At 37.2% G+C, this 16810-nt stretch overlaps 1 protein-coding gene across 4 annotated transcripts in view; it reads right to left on the minus strand.

Annotated features, from left to right (window-relative positions):
• Positions 1–16810, minus strand: part of MECOM (MDS1 and EVI1 complex locus) — a 565849-nt gene that overhangs the window by 273146 nt on the left and 275893 nt on the right. For all 4 annotated transcript variants that reach the window (XM_082655558.1, XM_082655556.1, XM_082655557.1 and 1 more), the window contains exon 2: positions 13839–14176. In XM_082655558.1, the coding sequence (XP_082511684.1) occupies positions 13839–14176 (338 nt within the window). The remainder of the gene's footprint in view (positions 1–13838; positions 14177–16810) is intronic.

Below are 16810 nucleotides of genomic sequence, written 5' to 3' on the forward strand. Positions count from 1 at the left end.
TTGTTAATAGTTAAGAAAGGACGTTATTACTGTATAAGAACACTTTTTTACATGAAAGGACATTATTAAAAATGATTTACTGCCTTGTGTTTGGAAACTTACAGGAAAAGTCTGATAATATATTAAACTTATTACGACTTCATATAATTTTGAATACTACTACTTTTTCCTTTGACAAGTGCAATAAACTCTACTGGTATAGACATAGGTTGATTATCATGAGTCAACTGTGTTGCTTAAAGAAACATGTCCAAACAATCAGCTTCTGACGGCTGCATCTCCAGTTATTTACACTCACCATCATGGTAATAACTCACCATTTCTATATTAATAAGGCAGTGAAATTTATTATGATGGTATTGAAAAGTTATTAAGTACTGCATCCCAAGTGACAAAGTACCACAGCACTGTCACTATCCAAAAGCAGTTGCCCATTCATCACTTGCCTTTCCAGATGGTCCTGCATCTTTATCGCTCCCAGGTTGGTGACATCACCTGTTCACCCACTCAAAATTGATGATGAAAGCAAACAGATCTATCTTACTTACATTTACCAAATCAATTTAATTTTTACAGGCCGTGGCTTGGTGACATATTGACTGTTTTCCTTAATGGCATCTACCGTATTTAATGCAAGGATGTCATGTTTGATTCCTGGCTTGCATAATGTGTCATTTCATAATAAATTTTTCTAACATATTTACTTAACAGAAAGAATTATGATTGCTTGTCAGTTCTCTTATTAAGCACAATGACAATTTTTTTTTCTTTTGAGTATCATCCATTGGGCAACAGAGATATTTTTAATCCCTCCTCATCTCTTAAGGCGGCATTGACTTGGATATAAAGTAAGTTCTAATCAAATGCTGGACATAGGACTGACCACTCTCAATCCTGGAGTTCAGTGTAAGGGTTTTTATCTCACTTAATTGTTATTACAGAAGAACTAGATTCTCAAGAGATTAAATAATTATCTCTTTAAGAGATTAAAATATTAGCAATAGCTAAAGACGAACATATGAAATGCCACTCCAACAGGACAACAGCTGCAAAACTGATTTGAATGTTTCATATGATGTTTAATGTTTACTTCTCTGGATTATGACAACCAGTTCTCTTCAGTGACTACAGATACATCAAATATATGTTAATATAAATACCTGCATCGTCAAAGGTCAAGATGCAGGATGAAAGCCTCGTCTAGTGACTATCTAACACTCACACACGACACCCCTTTTCCCCAAGTTGATTTACAGATCCATCTGCTGCCCTTCGAGATATATGCTCATCTGACACGTGTCATCACTGCATTGTGTTGCATTTGTGCTACCTAAAGGGAAGAGATGACCAATGTCTATATTCAGAGAGGTATATAGGGCCCAGATGGCAAATCACTGTGTAGCTTCCCCTGCCCCTGAAACCCTCACCTATACGATGTGTACACAAGTAAAAACAACGTCAAATAAACTCCAGGCTTGATTCTAAGAGAAAAACTGGGGAAGGGTCTGTGACAAAGGGAAACTGAGTAACCTACGGTGTATGTATCTATTTCTTTGGATATCATGACCTAGCCAAGAGAAGCCATAGGACAAATGTTTGAGAGGTTAGTGAGGGTGAGGAGAGGGAAAGGTTGGATGGCTCAGCCCCACACGCTGACAGACTGACAGCAATGGCTCCTGGTTACCTCCTTCTCTATCTGGTTCCCTCAGTATTACAGTAGCCAGCCTCCCCCACCCCTTCACGAAGGCTAGACATGGTCTGGAAAAATCTCCAAGGTTACCTTGCCCTATACTGAACCGATTGGGTCCCAGGATTAGTAACTTCCGCAGGAATGTGGAAAACTCCACACAGAACCACTCTCAATCTGTGCTCCTATGTTTAGTCTCAATCAAAGGAGCAGAAACTTATATGTCAACAACAGCATCCTAGCATGGTTTATATCTCTTTGGAAACCAAGTCCAGGGTTTCCTATATCCCTGTAATTGGAATGACACCAGCTCAAGTTAGGGAGAAAAAAGAAGAAAAAAAATACAGGAGGGCAGAGCCAGGTAACCTGCTCCTACTTGTAGATTAGGTTCATATAAGGAGGCTTTTCTTGCTCATCTATTGAGATGAACTTATCCTAACTCACTGGTTAGGCAGAGTCTTGCCCTTGGGTGAGGTTTCCAGGCAAACAGGGATTCAAGCTGGCAGTGTTGCCAGAGCAACAAGAACATCTTTTTCCAGGGCAGCTGGCCTCTGTGCCATGGTGGAGATTCTATGCTGCCGTCACACACCTGCTGAATTCCTACCACAAGAATCTAAACAAATGAAAAAAAGAAAAAACAAATCATCCACACCTGTGGCTGTCAAGCAGTTGAGGTTTCCGTGACACGCCATGCACACCTGGGAAACCTGGGCAGTCCGCTGCAGTGTCGGAGGAAAATACCACTGCCAGCCCATTGGAAGGAGGCACAAGCGCCCGCCTCTCATGGATCTGGGACGTGAGCTGACTGGCCAAGAGTCACAGGTAATGCAAGTCATAGAAAGTATAATCATAGCCACAGAAAATATACGTGTATTGCCTATGAATGACGAAAACTCTAGGTGTGCGTGCGGCAGGAATAAGAGAGATTTCAGGGCTTCCCCGGTGGCGCAGTGGTTGAGAGTCCGCCTGCCAATGCAGCGGACCCGGGTTCGTGCCCCGGTCCGGGAAGATCCCACATGCCGCGGAGCGGCTGGGCCCGTAAGCCATGGCCGCTGAGCCTGCGCGTCCGGAGCCTGTGCTCTGCAACGGGAGAGTCCACAATAGTGAGAGGCTTGCGTACCGGAAAAAAAAAAAAGAGAGAGAGAGAGATTTCAGAGTAGGGGTATCTGTAATAATTACCCTCTTCCCATCCTGCCCACAGGGAGGAAGGAGTCTTTTTTCCTGGATCAGTGGCTGGGTCCTTGTTCATTAGCCACATCCAGATGCCAGGTAACTTTTACTAGGTAATACTAGAATGGAGGAAGTCCCTATTGAGTAAGTTCATCTACACGATTAAAATATATGTGTGTGCGTGTGTGTGCGTGTGTGCGTGTGTATATGTGTGTGTATATATATATATATATATATAAAGAGAGACGGGGCAGGGAGAGAGGTCTGGATTATGAGGGTAGTGTTTAAGAGGGGAGAGTCTTTGAGAGCAGCACCTGCTGGATGTGTGAGATATTGAAAGAGTAAGAGAGTGAATGACAGGGATATACAGGGAGAAAGGACTTTATAAATGGAATCCCGTTTGACGTTTCTGAAAAAGACTTGTTTTGTTTTTTATTGTTTTGGGGGGAGGAGGGATGGGGTTACAGTGCCTTTTTTTAACAGTGATTGCCAAGGCAGAACCATAAGGCACCCAACTTTATATGGGTTTCGTAGGGAAAGCCTTGGGGCCAAACATCCAAAACACTCAGATCTGAAATCCAAATCCAAAATGAAGATTCCAAAATGATACATTTTTAAAAACTTAAGAAAACTCATGTATTTGTGTGTGTGTGTAAGGTTGTACAGTTTGAGTTCTGGAGACACTGTTTTTGTATCAGATGACATTCTACCACTGACTTCCTAGGATTAGTTGGAGAAATACAAATTATTTTCTGTGTCTCGAGCAGCATTTAACTGGTGGAATAAAAGTCTGGTCTGAAAACTGATGGGATAACGTTTAATAGTGTGATAGGGTTTGGATCTGGAAGTAGTAGAGATTGGGAGCAGATGGCAGGACGAACTATCCTAGAAGAAACTTTTAATTGTTCTTGAACCTGCGTGTCTTGTTCCTGGCCATGAATGCTCCTCTGAGAAGATCTCTCTGAGACTTTCTCCTTTGGTCACATTTTTCCACACGATGGTGTGGAGCTGCTCAGTGAAACAAGCTATTTCTCTGTAATGTTTGTTCATCTTCTATCATCAGTACAAGCAAAAGTTCCTTTACAACAAAAGTGCTGTCAAAAATCTGTGCCATACTAAAATCTTGTTATATCAAATATTGACTTGAAAGAAATGACAACCTAACAGGTAGCTGTTGGTATCTATTTGCTCGAAACACACAAAGTCCTTTTATATCATTCTTTGTCATAATGATAGCAGGCCACGTCTTGCTCTTTGTGATTATTTTAGCTTGAAAATCCTACTAATTATCATGTAGAAAATATTCTTAAAAAGCTTACAATATTTGCCTTAACTTTAGCTTCAGCTATATCATAAAAGGCCAAAAGATGTACCAAAGCAAAAATGAAGATAGCATTTCTTTACTAAATTTTCAGTAATTGCTGAAATGCTAATTCATTTTTAAATTTCTGGACAGAATTATGTAAAAAAGAAGTCCATCAAAATTATTGTATGATTCTATTGATGTAAAAAATGCTACATTAATAAAATTTTTATTTATTGCTCAAATGAAACAATGTACAAGTCCTTTGTGTTCCCAATTCTCCATACTACCTCCTTAACATTACTTGAACGAATTCTCTCCATATTGCTACACTAGACAAACTAGGGAGCAAAGAAACTGAACCAACTCTTTAACTTTCTAAGATAGATTTGAATCAGCTACTCCTTACTACTTCCCACTGCTTCCTAACTTATCCTCAAGGAAAAAGCTTAGAGAACAGAATATCCTGATGCAGTGGTCCCAACTTTTAAGTGTTCTAGAATAACAAAGCATTATAAAGAATCTCTGCCCCTGGATTGACCAAATGCTAGAGTCAATTGTCAAATCTCTTAAAAGAGGATCTTTCCTGAACATTTCATGTTTTGAACCCATGAGTTTTACTACTGATTTAGCAACTAAAGAGGGAAGCAATAATCATGCAGATGTGTGGGTGAATAAATATGGAACAAACTCATTTTGGTCCATTTTGTGGGATATACTTCCAATTGGAAGAAAATCGCCCACAATGCTTTTGAAAAATGAGTGACTCACATGCAAATTCTAATTGATCACCAAGGAAGGCAGAGTAAAACAAAAAACTCTTGATATTTGGGGAACTTCTCAAACTGTTTGATATCAGACTTGCATACATCTTCAGCTACACTTTGGAAATACTAGAGGTGTCAAAGCAGCCATAAGATGAGTAGACATGCTGAACTTCATCAATACCTTTCATGAAAGAAAGTATAAGATGACAGAGCATATGTGGGTGGGGGTAATGGGATTCTGACATTTTCACACACACAAAAAAAGATATCCCTCTTGAGCCAGGTCAAAACTAGGGGTAGTTCATGGTGCCTCAGGAGAGTAAACTGCTATTCTCTTTTAACAACCTGAGATACGGTTTCTGCTATGTATTCTGGAAGGACACGATGAATAAAATAAATTGCACATTCTTTTCTTGATTTCATTATATTCTAAGAGAATCCATAATGTCTTCTTGGGCCTCAATGACAATCATGTTCAGGGTTCTATTAACTAAGCCTCACTTTCTCTCTTGGCATTTTCTCACTTTTATTATTTATTTAGGATGTGGACCATTTTTTTTTTAACATCTTTATTGGAGTATAATTGCTTTACAATGGTGTGTTAGTTTCTGCTTTATAACAAAGTGAATCAGCTATACATATACCTATATCCCCATATCTCCTCCCTCTTGCATCTCCCTCCCACCCTCCCTATCCCACCCCTCTAGGTGGTCACAGAGTACCAAGCAGATCTCCCTGTGCTACGTGGCTGCTTCCCACTAGCTATCTATTTTACATTTGGTAGTGTATATATGTCCATGCCACTCTCTCACTTCATCCCAGCTTACCCTTCTCCCTCCTCGTGTCCTCAAGCCCATTCTGTACAGCTGCGTTTTTATTCCTGTCCTGCCCCTAGGTTTTTCAGAACCATTTTTTTTATATTCCACATATATGTGTTAGCATATGGTATTTGTTTTTCTCTTTCTGATTTACTTCACTCTGTATGACAGACTGTAGGTCCATCCACCTCACTACAAATAACTCAATTTCATTTCTTTTTATGGCTGAGTAGTATTCCATTGTATATATGTGCCACATCTTCTTTATCCATTCATCTGTTGATGAACATTGTGGTACATGACTCTTTTTGAATTATGGTTTTCTCAGGATATATGCTCAGTAGTGGGGTTGCTGAGTCATATGGTAGTTCTATTATTAGTTTTTTAAGGAACCTCCATACTGTTCTCCATAATGACTGCATCAATTTACATTCCCACCAACAGTGCAAGAGGGTTCCCTTTTCTCCACACCCTCTCTCCAGCATTTATTGTTTGCAGATATTTTGATGATGGCCATTCTGACAGGTGTGAGGTGAAACCTCACATTGTAGTTTTGGTTTGCCTTTCTCTAATGATTAGTGATGTTGAGCATCCTTTCATATATTTGTTGGCAATCTGTATACCTTCTTTGGAGAAATGTCTATTTAGGTCTTCTGCCCATTTTTGGATTGGGTTGTTTGAATTTTTGATATTGAGCTGCATGAGCTGCTTGTATATTTTGGAGATTAATCCTTTGTCAGTTGCTTCATTTGCAAATATTTTCTCCCATTCTGAGGGTTGTCTTTTTGTCCTGTTTATGGTTTCCTTTGCTGTGGAAAAGCTTTTATGTTTCATTAGGTCCCATTTGTTTATTTTTGTTTTTATTTCCATTTCTCTAGGAGGTGGGTCAAAAGGAACTTGCTGTGATTTATGTCATAGAGCATTGTGCCTATGTTTTCCTCTAAGAGTTTTATAGTGTCTGGCCTTATTTAGGTCTTTAATCCATTTGACTTTATTTTTGTGTATGATGTTAGGGAGTGTTCTAATTTCATTCTTTTACATGTGTCTGTCCAGTTTTCCCAGCACCACTTATGGAAGAGGCTGTCTTTTCTTTTCTCCATTGTATATTCTTGCCTCCTCTATCAAAACTAAGGTGACCATATGTGCGTGGGTTTATCTCTGTACTTTCTATCCTGTTCCATTGATCTATATTTCTGTTTTTCTGTCAGTATCATACTGCTTTGATTACTGTAGCTTTGTAGTATAGTCTGAAGTCAGGGAGCCTGATTCCTCCAGCTCCGTTTTTCTTTCTCAAGATTGCTTTGGCTATTCGGGGTCTTTTGTGTTTTCATACAAATTGTGAAATTTTTTGTTCCAGTTCTGTGAAAAATGCCAGTGGTAGTTTGATAGGGATTGAATTGAATCTGTAGATTGCTTTGGATGGTATAGTCATTTTCACAATGTTGATTCTTCCAATCCAAGAACATGGTATATCTCTCCATCTATTTGTATCATCTTTAATTTCTTTCATCAGTGTCTTATAATTTTCTGCATACAGGTCTTTTGTCTCCTTAGGTAGGTTTATTCCTAGGTATTTTATTCTTTTTGTTGCAATGGTAAATGGGAGTGTTTTCTTAATTTCTCTTTCAGATTTTTCATCATTAGTGTATAGGAATGCTAGAGATTTCTGTGCATTAATTTTATATCCTGCTACTTTACCAAATTCATTGATTAACTCTCATTGTTTTCTGGTAGCATCTTTAGGATTCTCTGTGTATAGTATCATGTCATCTGCAAACAGTGACAGTTTTACTTCTTCTTTTCCAATTTGGATTCCTTTTATTTCTTTTTCTTCTCTGATTGCTGTGGCTAAAACTTCCAAAACTATGTTGAATAATAGTGGTGAGAGTGAACAACCTTGTCTTGTTCCTGATCTTAGAAGAAATGGTTTCAGTTTTTCAACGTTGAGAACGATGTTGGCTGTGGGTTTGTCACATATGGCCTTTATTATGTTAAGGTAAGTTCCCTTGGATGTGGACCATTTTTAAAGTCTTTACTGAATTTTTTACAGTATTGTTTCTATTTTATGTTTTGGGTTTTTTTGGCCACCAGGCATGTGGGATTTCAGCTTCCCAGGCAGGGATCATACCCACACCCCCTGCAGTGGAAGTGTGGAGTCTTAATTCCTCACATAGTAAAATTTAATATCCAAACTATATTTGCCACCTTTAAATAATATTGCAAACAATAAATACTTTTTATACAAGGTTTTATGGTATTATACATTTATTATTAGATTACATTTTTCTTTCCTAACTACCTATTAAAGACAGCCTTTTGGATATTTGGTGGCATAATAAAATTTATTGGAATCAATTCATTTCAGAATTATTAAGACAAAGGTCTTCACTTTTTAGTTATCTAGCTTTAAGGATATACAACTTGTCATGTGAATGTACCTTCTCATTAATGAGTAAACATTTTCTCTGAAATCAATGCCAAACCAGAGAAAATTCATTTTGGGCCCAAGGAGATCTAGAGAGAAATAAGTGAGAAATATTGCCATTCAAAGGTACCTGGTACATATCTTTAAAATTATCCCATTTTTCTTTGTTACCAAACATACATTATTTGATTGTCAACCTCCTGACTCTGAACTCAGTTGTTAGGTATCTGGAAATTTTGATGTTGTTTTTGTTGTTGTTTTAATGTATGCTCATGTTTCAGTTAACACATAGATTGCATGTTTCAATGGGCAAGGCATTACCACAGGACCCAAAATCAAACTTACAAATATGAGAACTATTTCTTTTAAAATGATATAGGGAGGCACACATTCATTGTAATATCACATTTCGGGACTACATTGCTAGAATATAGTGTATTGTCAAAGCACTGCATCAAAATTATTTAATGAATGTCTGACTCCTGTAAAATCTCTTTCCACTATTCCCATCTATTTAACCCAACATAAGAGAAATTTACTGTCCACTCATGTCATTATTTTTCTAAGTCTGAATATGTGTATGCTTGAGGGGAGAAAATGAAAAGCCAAGTTCATACCTGGTATTTTAACTGATCAAAGTAATCTGGAGCAATTCTGGGTGAGACAGATAGAACAGAAGATTTGGCACCTAACAGGTGCACTGACTTACATCTACTCGCAGAGTTTTATGATGGCCAATGACAACAAATATAGGCAAAGAAAATATGCTAAATGGCAATATTCCAAAGAAACAAAACTTCACTCTCTTTTTCCAATGACCCATTTCCAGACTATTAAAAAATGTGCCACCCAAATTGCTCTTTGGCTTAAAAAGAAATTTATGAATCTCTCCTGAATCCTTGTTTTAATTCTTAATTAGGAAGCAATCAGTGCCTCCTTTTCAATAAACTCAGAGTCACATAATTAGATCATCCTGGAGGTAACTGAACTTCTAGAAAACAAGTGGGAGAAAGAGCAATCATTTATAGAAAAATCAGTAAATAAAATATAATTGGCTTTTGCCCTATCTAATGACCCTGGGCTAGATCTGTGTTTTAGTCAAGCTTTTGTTGCTTTTCACCTTTATTAAGCACTTCTACCAGGTAGAAGGCTCTTTGGTAGGCTTTTAACACACGATGTCACATTTTATCCTCACAACAATTCTAAGTGGGTACGTACAATTATTATCACCATGTGACATGCAAATAAACTGAGGGACAACGAATTTAGTAACTTTTCCCAAATCATTCAACTAGCACACAGAACCCTAAAGAGGATTTGAGCCTCGGAGGTCTCCCTCCAGAAGCCTGCTCCCTTCTGTTCTGCCAAGCAACTCCAATGTTATCACATAATGGTCATCTTAGAAGGAAACATACAAGAAAACCTCAACTTGAACCAAGAGAATTTTTTAAATTATTCTTCACTAATCAGTAACTCTAAAGTTCTAAACGTAAGAAAAAGTGTTCTATCACTAATTACTTTTAGGTCCTAGAGACAATCAAGCACTCCCTAGTCTTGGAAAATCTCTTTGTTAGAGATAAGTCATATGCTTTGCAAGGTGGAAATCACTACCAAACTCTAATAATATTTTTAAAGTTTTTCTTTATTAAGTCAATACTGGTTTGGAGAAATCACACAAATGATGTTTTTAATGTTTATGGCTTAAGTTTACCTAACTGTATATATATTTACCTAACTGTATAACGTTTTTTCAAAAATAACCTATTTCTCAAAAATACAAACTTAAATGATTCCCCAGAAGTGCCCCTTTCGGGAAATATAGTTAACTTAAAAAATTATTTAAATGGGGTTCAGAAAGGTGGGCCCTAACTGCAATACTATCTTTGAGCTTTCTCTTTTAAAAACTTTCTTTGAAGAAACTACCATATCTCTTTACTTAATTTTAATTACATAACAGCTAATGAGGTGTGGCAGTTATTATTAGCCCATTAGTCAAATAAAAATGCAAGAATCAATTGATTTGGAGTAGTTTCCCTAGAATCACACAGTAGTGACAGAGTTAAGACTTCATTCTACATGTCTAAAATCCAGATTCTAGCTTTTTCATGGGCCTACCTAAGTCCTCACTTGTCATCTCTTTCAGAGTAACATAATCCTATATCCATTCATCCTTTCTTTCACTTATTCTTTCACTCATTCTGTTATTGAACAATTATTTTTAAATGTCTGTGTTATAGACTGAATGTTTAAGCCACCCCCAAATCCTTATATTGGAACCCTAGACCCCAGTGTGACTAAATTTGGAGATAGGGCCTTTAAGAGGTAATTAAGGTTCAATGAGGTCATAAGGGTGAGGTTCTGATCCAAGAGGATTAGTGTTCTTATAAGAAGAAAGGACGTCAGAGTGTGCTCACCACCACCGCCTTCTCTCTCTCTCTCTCTCTCTCTCTCTCTCTCCCCTCTCTCTCTCTCTCTCCTCTCTCTCTCCCTCTCCCCCTCTCTCTCCCTCTCCCTCTCTCTCTGTGTGTAGGTGTGTGTGCATGTGCATGCACCTAGGAATAGCCATGTGAAGACATAGCAAGAAGGCAACATCTGCAAATCAGGAAAAGAATCAGCTGAAACTTTTACTTCACACTCTAGCCTCCAGAATTGTGAGAAAATAAATTTCCTGTTGTTTAAGCCCCCCAGTCTGTAGCATATTGTTATAGCAGCCTGAGCTGACTAATCCAGTATGATTATTTCAGGTAATATACTTAGCATTAGACAACACCACAGGCAGCGCAGATAGGACACAATCAAGACATTGCAATTAGTGGATACAAGTATGCCAGCTCTCACGGAAATGTTGCTCTATTAGGGAAACTAGGCAAACAGTCTGGGTGCTGCACAATGCTTTAAGTTTTTTAGTATGGATTTACCTGATGCTATGGTGAGACAAAATGTAAACAGTACTAAATTGTGACTAGAAAGGTCAGGGATGATGTCATGGAAGAAGAGAACTTGAGGAATGAATAGAAACTTGCTAAAGGTGCGAAGGAAAAGGAGATTCCCAGGTAGGGAGACCAGTATGTGTAAAGAATGGAGGCTTGATAGAATATAGGAACTATAAATCAGACACGGTTGGTGTGGGAGAGAGTACAGTCAAAGATGATCCATTTTTTTGGCTTGAGCAACTGAACAGATGGTAGTGCAATTTACTAAACAGGAAATGCACAAGGAGGGGGACTCTGAAGGGAGAAAAGAGCAAGCATAGTACTAGAGATAGGAATGACTTGTTCAGTTATGATAGGCTGGGTTTCTCTCAAGGAAATATTTAGTACAGAATCTGATACATAGTAGGTACTCAATAACTGCTGAATCTGGGTTTCCTCTGTTCATGTTTATTTTCTTTGGCCTAAGAGGTTATTTTATCCTTCAATTCATCATTTTTTAGGAGTATCAGAAAAGAAGCCACACTAGTTAATCACAACTATTTGTCCAACCAAACAGGAGGGAAATCAGCTACAGTTGAGGGCCAATATGACATGAGAACAATTTAAAAGAGCACATGCGAGTAGGTCAGATGCCTTTGTGCAAGTGCCTTTGTTGATCATGATTGGATTAGGTATTAACCATGGTAAGATTTCTTTAAAGAAACAAAATACTAAAGTCAAGAACTCAACTGTTCCTCCGTGGATAACAAGTTTGCCAAAATCACCAAATAAAGCTCTTTCTCTGGTTTTGTTCACAATACATCTAGAGCAGACAGTCTACAATCTCAGAAGCGAGAGACCATTAAAATGGCAAAGAAAACCACCAAATTGACCATCAACTGAATTCTTGAAGGAGAGAGAGGAAATGGGTGATCTTTAGCCAAAGAGTCATGAACTATTTGTAAAGTTATCTTGAATTCCAAGCAATAAAACAACTCAGTTTTGACATAATGAAAAGAATTACTTTACATTTTTCAAGGTAAGTATTTGCCCATGTATATATTGAAGATATTTTACTCCAAGGAGAAAAAAATTAATTATTTTTAAATTTCCTCTAAATATAGAACTAGCCCCAGGTTCATCCCCGAATCCACAGCTATACTGTTTAAAAAGGCACAGACGTGCATTTACCAACCCTGGAATTGCAAAATGATTTCATTATTAAGTTTTGGTTTATTCCAAGCCTTCTGGATAATCTGGAACAGTACTGCACTTGTTGTTTAACTCTAGAGATTTTGTAATAAAAGTTTAATGAGTTACTTATTAGTAGAATGTTTATAGCCATTATTTTAAGGTGAACAATAATGACGTAAAGTTTGTACGCATTTGGTTTAAAACGTATTCAACTCACATATCAGTTAATGCTACAGTGATTTGTTAACAATCTCTTATCAATGTACATGTCTAGAGGCAATGTAGCTAAACCACAACTTTACCAAAGCTGTGGCTAAGAACAAAACTAAGGAAGGATTTCTCATTTGTAATTATGTGAAATCCAGATCTTAACTTTTAGCATTTCAGAATTTGAACAAGAATTGTTTTTATTATGGCATTTTGAGCAGATTTCATAAGGGGACACATATAAAGCAAAGGGACAAAAATTGAAATTAAGTCCTGAAGGCACTGCATATTTATTTCTATTTAAAAAGCTAACCAGATATTCTATTAATGATCATAAATATTAAGAGAACATACCAAAATAAATCTATCCAATTTCCGTCTAACTGAAATACTGTGAAACCAAAGGTCAATCACATCTCCAAAAAACACTTTCTTGCCCATGTAGAAATTTCCTACAAGTTTTTCAGATATAGGTCAGATATTCCAGGAACTATGATGCTGTGATTTAACCACAAAAGTTTTTAAGGTATAAAAATAAATGGGAAATATATATATATATACTGAATTTGTACAAAAATTATAAACTCAAAAGAATGACATAGTTACCTGTCCTTAATGAAACAAAATTTATTTAGATTTTGTAATTAGACCATAACTTCCCACTCTTACATATTTACAGATGGGTTCTATAAAAAGAATGACTGAAACTAGCAACTGATTTTCATATTGTTTTTTGCTGCCATTTTTATACATGAATTACTCATTAAATCAATTTGAATATAATCATCACAGGATTCAGTACAGTACACACATTCTGGAAGCATGTAGAATCAAAGCAGGGTTATCATAAGAGGGGTAAAATATATTAGAACACAGAGCAAAATAAACACATAGAATGAAAGTAAAACCAAATTAACTCAAAGCCACAAAATGGAGAAGACTAATGTTTCCTCCAATCTTCCAAACCCCCTTCCCCAAAAAGAAAAGATAAAATACAATGAACATGTCATATGATGACTTTTGTTTGCCTATGCCACATACCGTAGGGATGGCCATATTCAATGTTTCCAAATACTAATAAAAAAACTATATTTCTATCCTTTAGTATGTTTTCAAGATACTATCCTTTGATCATTCAAGGAACCAGTTGAGTTCCTTTCTATCATGCCATATCTTTAAGCAATACTTTGTTTCTATCAAGCAGTGAAATTGTAAGGGAGGTTCATCCTTAAAAATCTATTTGAAGACATTTTGCAACAAATGGAATTTGCTTATTTTATGGACATTTAAAAAAGTAATCTCTTCTTTACACATGTTAATATATATAAATGTGTTAACTTAAAATATATTCTTACCTCCCATCCATAACTGGGGTCTTTCAGGTTTGACCTCTGTTCTCCTACATAAGGCCCAAACTTTTCACCTGCTTCAATTTTCCTTTTGGTCCATATTCCAAGGCCTGCTCCAGGCATATTTGACTCTCGAAGTTCAAACTCAGCAGGAATGGGGATATCATCAGGGATGTAGATGGGGGCTTTGTAAGGAGAGCCCTCCTTCGGAGTGAATGCTTCGCTGGATGTAGCTGGAGAGCATGGCTCTTGAACATTGAGGGAGAGAGTGCTGGCTACTCCAACTGCATCTGGCATTTCTTCCAAAGGAATTTCAGAGTAGCTGCCATACACACACTCATTACCTGTGAATAAATAAAAAGTTCATTAATTCCTACTAATATAGAAGAGACAGAATTCCACATCTCAATCTTAACCTTATAAAGTTGTTGCTTTTTAAAGACAAAATAGGAAAGACCAGTGTTAAATTATGCCTGCATTAAAATCTGTTATTCACAGATGAAGGAGGGGGGAGGGATTATTGCCTCTTTGGTTTATCTGTGTTGAATCCATAAATCAAATGAACTAATCTTTAACTGCCAGTTCTCTCATGGACCAGCTCAACCTATTATGCAGTTGGGAAACAATCAGCAATTTAAATATTATTATGAACAAAGTAGAGATAAGAAGTAAACATATGTGTACCTACAATCCTGCAAACCATCCCCAATTGGGAGCTAATAGCGTTATACAATGTCTTGGAAAGTTATATCATGCAATGATATCTTGGACTAAATTGTAGGAGAGTCATGAAAGATTCCAAAGGCTTCCATGTGCAACAAGGCTTAAATTTATATGGCAGGATTATTTATTGGAATATTAATTTATGTTTGTTCTTTATTTTTCCTTTCTCATTTCAAACACATCGTCAAGCCCTTGGTATTTCCTTGCCTCAGTAACTTACACAGCACAGAGAGTTAAAGTTACTTGATGCTAGTGATTCCTCTGGACATTTGTAAAAGCTAAAATCCTTGAAGAAATTAGGTGAGTTTTCCAGAGGAAAAAAAGAGAAGACAGTGTCTTGGGGTGCACCAAAAAGACAGTGAATTTCCTCCAGACTGCGAAGTGGTAGAGATCAGAGGGCCTCTGCATGGAGCAGTGCCCTGGGGGAGGTGGCAAGACCATCTTCGAGGGAACAGCAGGGTAGAGTAACTAGCAGTCTGGACACTCAACACCGGAGTTCTAAGGTATCCCCAGAGCAGCACAGCACCACACCTGTAGTAAATGATCACACCGTATCAGCCTTAAGATCTTTATGCAACATGGGGCTGGAAGGAAGCATAAAGAATAATGACTGAGCTTGAATTTCCCACCAGTTGAAGGAGATTTCAGTTATCTTAAAGCAAATAAACATGTTTCCACTAAGATTCCACTAGGATTATTCCACTAGGATTATGGACTGAGAGCCAATCCTAATTTGTTCAATTTGTAGACCTTCAAGGGAGGGAACCAAGAAAAATGGGTTAAAATTACAAGAAGACAGATTTCAATCAGACCCATCCAAAGGTAAATGGATTACCTTAAGTTCCCCAGCATAGGGGCTCTAATATAGCCTAGACAGTCATGAATTAATGATGATATGGAGAAACTGTAGCTTTAGGTTGATGAACTAGATGACCCTTAAGATCCTACCAACCCTACAGTTCTATGAATTATTAAAATCTTCCAAGATAGTTTATTGAGCTAGAGGGTAGAAAACCTGAGTTCTATCCCTAATTCCTTCTCTGATTCTCTATGGAAATTAATTAACTATAAAACCTATTAACAATTGTCCATCAAGTACTGACTTCTCTTAAAGTTTTGTGAAGTGCAAAGTGATTGTACATGCAAAAGTATCTTTCTAATGAGGTGCTTGGTTCTTGATTCAAACAATGAGATAATGCCATTTAAACCAAGCACAGAACCAAATCAGGACCCAAACTTATTCCTATGAGACATTTGATCTCAACATAACAAGCTCATTATCATTCAAGTTCAGCATATACAAAATCTTGCACATTATCATCTAGTCTCAAATCGAGTCTCCTGCCCACTTCCCCATTTCCATTAAACATAATATTTCCCCCAATTATCCATATTCAAGGTTCTAAAATAACATAGATATTTTCTCTCCTTCATCCTCAGTCTATTCAGTCATTAAATGCTGTCCATTCTTCTTGCAAGATTCGTACCTTCATCCCATTCTTTCAATCCATGTTTTCATTCCTGAATTTTCTAACAGTCCTCTAACTGGATCTTCAGACCGCCAACCTCTTTCCAGTATCCCTCAACACTGAGCCTGTACAATGCTGCTGAGTTTATTTTCCTGGCATATCAACATTCCTGTGCAATAGCCTCTAATAACTCCTAATGTCCACAAGTAAAACCTAGAGTTCTTAGGCTTGGAATAGAATCTCTTTCATTTTGAAAGCAATCTTATTTCTCTCTTAATCTCAACACTCCTCAGTAGGAGCCCCCAGGCCAGAAAAAGCTTATCCCTGACTTCTGAGCTCAGTGGTTCTTCCTGCCAGGCTACCCTATCTCAGTCCCTTTGGCCATCCAACTTCTAGTCATTCTCTATGTCAACTCCCAACTTATCTCTTTGCCATCCAATTTAGCATAAATATCCCCCTTCTTTGAATTCTCACATAATTTCCTCCCTCAATCTGATGATCAAATAATTCTGCCTATTGTTACCTAGAGTTTAATATGAATAATTCTTTTATTCCAAACTAGGAAACAGACCCTTAAAGGGAAAACTCAAAACACACTTCTTAGGAATTCTCCAAGTGATCCTCATGAAGGTGCTCAAAAAATACTTGTTACATAGATAATCAACCTAACGTATAATTTTATTGAACTACTAAACCAAACCAATATTTTTCTACCAAATATAGGAAATTATTTTGATCCTGAAAAGCATCTTTAAACCCGTAGAAATGGAACACTATAGATTACAA

This window comes from Grampus griseus, assembly GCF_964374135.1.
Source record: "Grampus griseus genome assembly, chromosome: 5".
NCBI classification, from domain to species: domain Eukaryota; kingdom Metazoa; phylum Chordata; class Mammalia; order Artiodactyla; family Delphinidae; genus Grampus; species Grampus griseus.